The following is a 3,709-nucleotide window of genomic DNA, read 5'->3' as shown; positions in this document are numbered from 1 at the left end:
GGCCTGAAGGGAGCCGCGTGACGCAGCGGTTGGGAATTCGAACGCGGCGGAGGGGGGCGGCACTTCCGGCGCGCGCCACCGCCCTCAGCAGCGCTCGGGGTCCCCGGGCCGCCAAGATCCACCCCCGGGAAGGATTTTCCACCCCCCATAGGGGTTTTTCCCCGTACAGTACCAAAAGTACCACTCAAAATTGCTTTTCCCGTAGCAGTTACCAAAAAAAAAATGCCTTTATTAAGTCCTTGACAGAACAGAAAGCGTACACGCGCTGCACGTTGTTAACACCGGGACTTGGACTTGGAGCCGCGGGTTCCAACTCCGCGCGTTTTAGTGACAACACCACAGAAAGGGAGAAAAAGTCGGCGAGGAGCAAACTTCCCATCCAGACGCACCTCTTCCTGCTCCTGGAGCCATCCTGGGCTTTGTCCCACAGCCACAGTGAGTGACGTGGCTTTGCAATACACGTTCCTGTTTGTCCCACGTATCTGCAGACCTTTTTGGTATCAATAGTGGTGAACAACTCGTGAAAATATCCCCTCTGGTTCTTTTCCGTCGCCCAGGGCAGCAAGGAAGCCTTCTTGTCTCCTCCTCTGGGCTAAGGCGGCCAGGGACTTGAATGTCTTTGGCTCATAAATAGCCAAATCTGCAATCATTTTCCTATTCAGCTCCACCTGGGACTAAAGGCAAGAAAAATTGCTGGTTAAGTACTGTCATTTTTAGGAATAACACTGCGATGTTTAACGATTACCTGAGGTCTTACAAAAAAGCAAATTACACCTTTTTTAATGCTGTACAATTTGGGAACTATTGAAGAACTGTCAGTATCGCTGCTTGGCCACGGATGCCTCATTAAACCACTGTATAAAATTCATTTACTGACTTCCTCAAAGTCTTTCTGGTAGAAACTGAAAGCTGAAGAAGTTCTCTCTTATTTTCTGGAAGGCCACGTGTTACAGGTTAATCCACGGCATTTGTTTCAGTTCTTAGACATATTCAAGTTCATTTCTTACACTAGAAGCTGCTTGGTATCTTAAAACGTGTCCTGGGGCAGAGAAAGAAACACCACAGGATCAAGTCCTCCTACCACCACCAGATACGGCACAGTTAACTGCACAGTCTAAGAGGGGTGGTGGGATGCACCAGTTTGCTTCTTTTGGATCTTTTAACAGAGAACCTTACAAAAATAGACTGCTCTGAGACGAGAATCAAAGGGACAGGCATCTCAGGAGAGGAAAAACAAAGAAAAAAAAGAACAATTGGTTAGGTTTTAGGCAGTGCTTGATTCTTTTGGTTGCAGGATGACAAGAGTAACCAGGAGAATGAGTTTATCGATTTCAGAAATGGTATTACCTTACAGGAAACACAGCAGAAAGTTATCTATTTATTTAAAACACAGATAAAATGTTTTGAAATATGCTATATATTTCACAGAATCCCAGAATGTCAGGAGTTGGAAGGGCCCTGGAAGGCTCCCCCAGTACAACCCCTGCCAGAGCAGGATCACCAGAGCAGTCACACAGGAACACGGCCAGGGCTTTGGGTGTCTCCACACAAGGAGACTCCACAACCTCTCTGGGCAGCCTGGGCCATGCTCCATAACCCTCACACTCACAAACTTTGTCCTCATCTTCAGCTTGAACCTCCTGTGCTCCAGCTTGGGACCATTGCCCCTTGTCCTGGCATTGGCCATCCCAGAGCAGAGCCTGGCTCCTTCCTCCTGACACTGCCCTTTCCAAGTTTATAAACATGAATGAGGTCATTTATACGTAGCTCCACTTTAAGAAGCAGAAACACTTCCTTTTTGTTATGATCACAGCCAAGAAAAACAAGTTGTCGTTTTACAGTTCCAGTATCAACAAAGTAAAACCTATTCCCCAGGCTGCTGAAGGACAAGGTTCAATGGCACCAACTCCCTGCATCATCCACACTCACTGAAACACAAAGCTCAGAGTGAAAAAAGAGCAGAGATTTCTCAGGGGCGTTCTTGCTAATCCAAGCTTTGTATTTTTAAATATCTTGAAGTAAAAGGAAAGGCAGCCGTTGCTTAATGCCTGCAGTAGCAACGAGTGTAAAAGCATTTTACCAGTCTCACGATGTGCAGTAAAAGTTTGGGGACAGAACAAGGCGTAGAGTAACAACATTCACTGGGATAAAAGGAGGTTATGCATATAAGGAAGAGAAACAGGTTTAGGGCAGAACTTAGTCCCTGAAGTGATTCAGACTCCTTTAATACGCAGGCAGCCTTTCATCCCTAGAACCAGGAGGCAGGGAGGAGCTTTTCAATCCCTCCACCGTGCCCCACATCATCACTGCCTGCTCAGGCTCCAACCTGGAATTATTCTTCAAACATTGTCAAGTAGAGGCTGCAAATTCAATTCCTCGCAGCTGCATTCTCAGACAGCAACCAAGCCCTTGCTGCGCTTTATCAGACTACATCTACCCGAAAGGTTTCAGAGTCTTAAGGAATTAATTTGCCTGGCACTTCAGAAGACCCCTATTAGACATTTTATCCAATTTCCCGTTTCAAAGTAGTTATTCTTCAAGCGCCATCCTTACCTTAAGCAGATTGCTTATGAAAGATGGGTATTTCAAACCATGTTCAAGAGAAGCTGCTTCAATCCTAGTGATCCAGAGCTGAAAGTGTAAAAAACACCACCTTGGATGATAAAATACTTTTACAAGTAAACCTTTTGTCACGCTAATCTGCTCACACTTAGTAAACAGAACACTTTCAGACCTACAGCCTTCTCAGTGCAACGTGTACTTGTATGAACTCCAGAACGGGACCTACTTCAGACCACAGAGGGACGGTGTATACTTTAAACTTGTATTTCGTACTCATTTGAGGGAACCCCCCAGGAAGGAAAACGGCTATTTCAGGTCTGCTCTTGTCCCATTGTAACATTTACACCCAATATTTCGCTCTTTACCGCTCTCAGGAATCTCTTCTTCTCTCTTCTGGCCTTTGTGGACCTCACAAAAGCTCTCCGAACGCTTCGCACAGCCAGCTTATAGCAGCGGTTCTTCCTTCCACGAAAATGCTGAAACAAAACCAAGATGTTCTTGTAACCTTTAACGCTGTTAAACCCTTCAGCAACACTAATACATCCTTGTTTGCACTTAACAACTCTTCACAATAAGGATCACAAAACACAAACATCACCTAAACCTTCAGCTGGCGTATACTGAAAATACTCTTTCCTCGTTTTACAGCATGGGAGTTGAAGTAGGCTGACAAATTTCAGCCCAGCCGAAGGAAGCCAAAACCAGACCTCATTTTAGGAGGAAAAGCAACCACAAAATCCTCTCCACAGCCTACAGCCAACCCCTGAACTCAGGCGTTTCTTCTCCTTTCTGAGCTCCGTTTTGTCAGCACGAATACAGGGATGGGACGGGAGCCTCTGAGATGTCAAAAACATTGCAGCTGCCCAAAAAGAAGGACAGGCCGCTCGCTCGCTGCCTGCGCCCGGGGCTGCTGGGGGGAGCAGGCCCCGGGGGGACGCAGGCCCGGAGGAACAGGCCCCGGGGGGGGAGCAGACTCACCCGCGCATACTTGAGCACCTCCTGCACCCTCCAGAAGCGGTCGGTGAGGCGGCTGCGGAGCCAGCACGGAGCACTCAGCAGCACCATCTCCGCCTCACGGCAGCGCGGCGCCTTCCGGGGCGGGGACGAGAGGGCCCGGCCTCGGCCCCGGCCCTTCCGGCGGTCGCGG

At 48.1% G+C, this 3,709-nt stretch overlaps 1 protein-coding gene across 1 annotated transcript; it reads right to left on the bottom strand.

Annotated features, from left to right (window-relative positions):
- Positions 1-468: 468 nt before the first annotated feature.
- MRPL20 (mitochondrial ribosomal protein L20) lies at positions 469-3,642 on the bottom strand. Its single transcript, XM_010184656.1, has 4 exons — positions 3,541-3,642; positions 2,928-3,038; positions 2,554-2,631; positions 469-674 (listed from the first exon to the last, which is right to left on the bottom strand). The coding sequence occupies exons 1-4, from the start codon at positions 3,625-3,627 to the stop codon at positions 501-503; spliced, it is 450 nt and encodes a 149-aa protein (XP_010182958.1). The 5' UTR covers positions 3,628-3,642; the 3' UTR covers positions 469-500.
- Positions 3,643-3,709: the final 67 nt, after the last annotated feature.

The sequence above is a fragment of the Mesitornis unicolor genome, unplaced genomic scaffold (genome assembly GCF_000695765.1).
Source record: "Mesitornis unicolor isolate BGI_N332 unplaced genomic scaffold, ASM69576v1 scaffold8675, whole genome shotgun sequence".
NCBI lineage: Eukaryota > Metazoa > Chordata > Aves > Mesitornithiformes > Mesitornithidae > Mesitornis > Mesitornis unicolor.
Note: the sequence above shows the minus strand (reverse complement) of the source record. Positions and strands in the feature narration are given on the sequence as shown.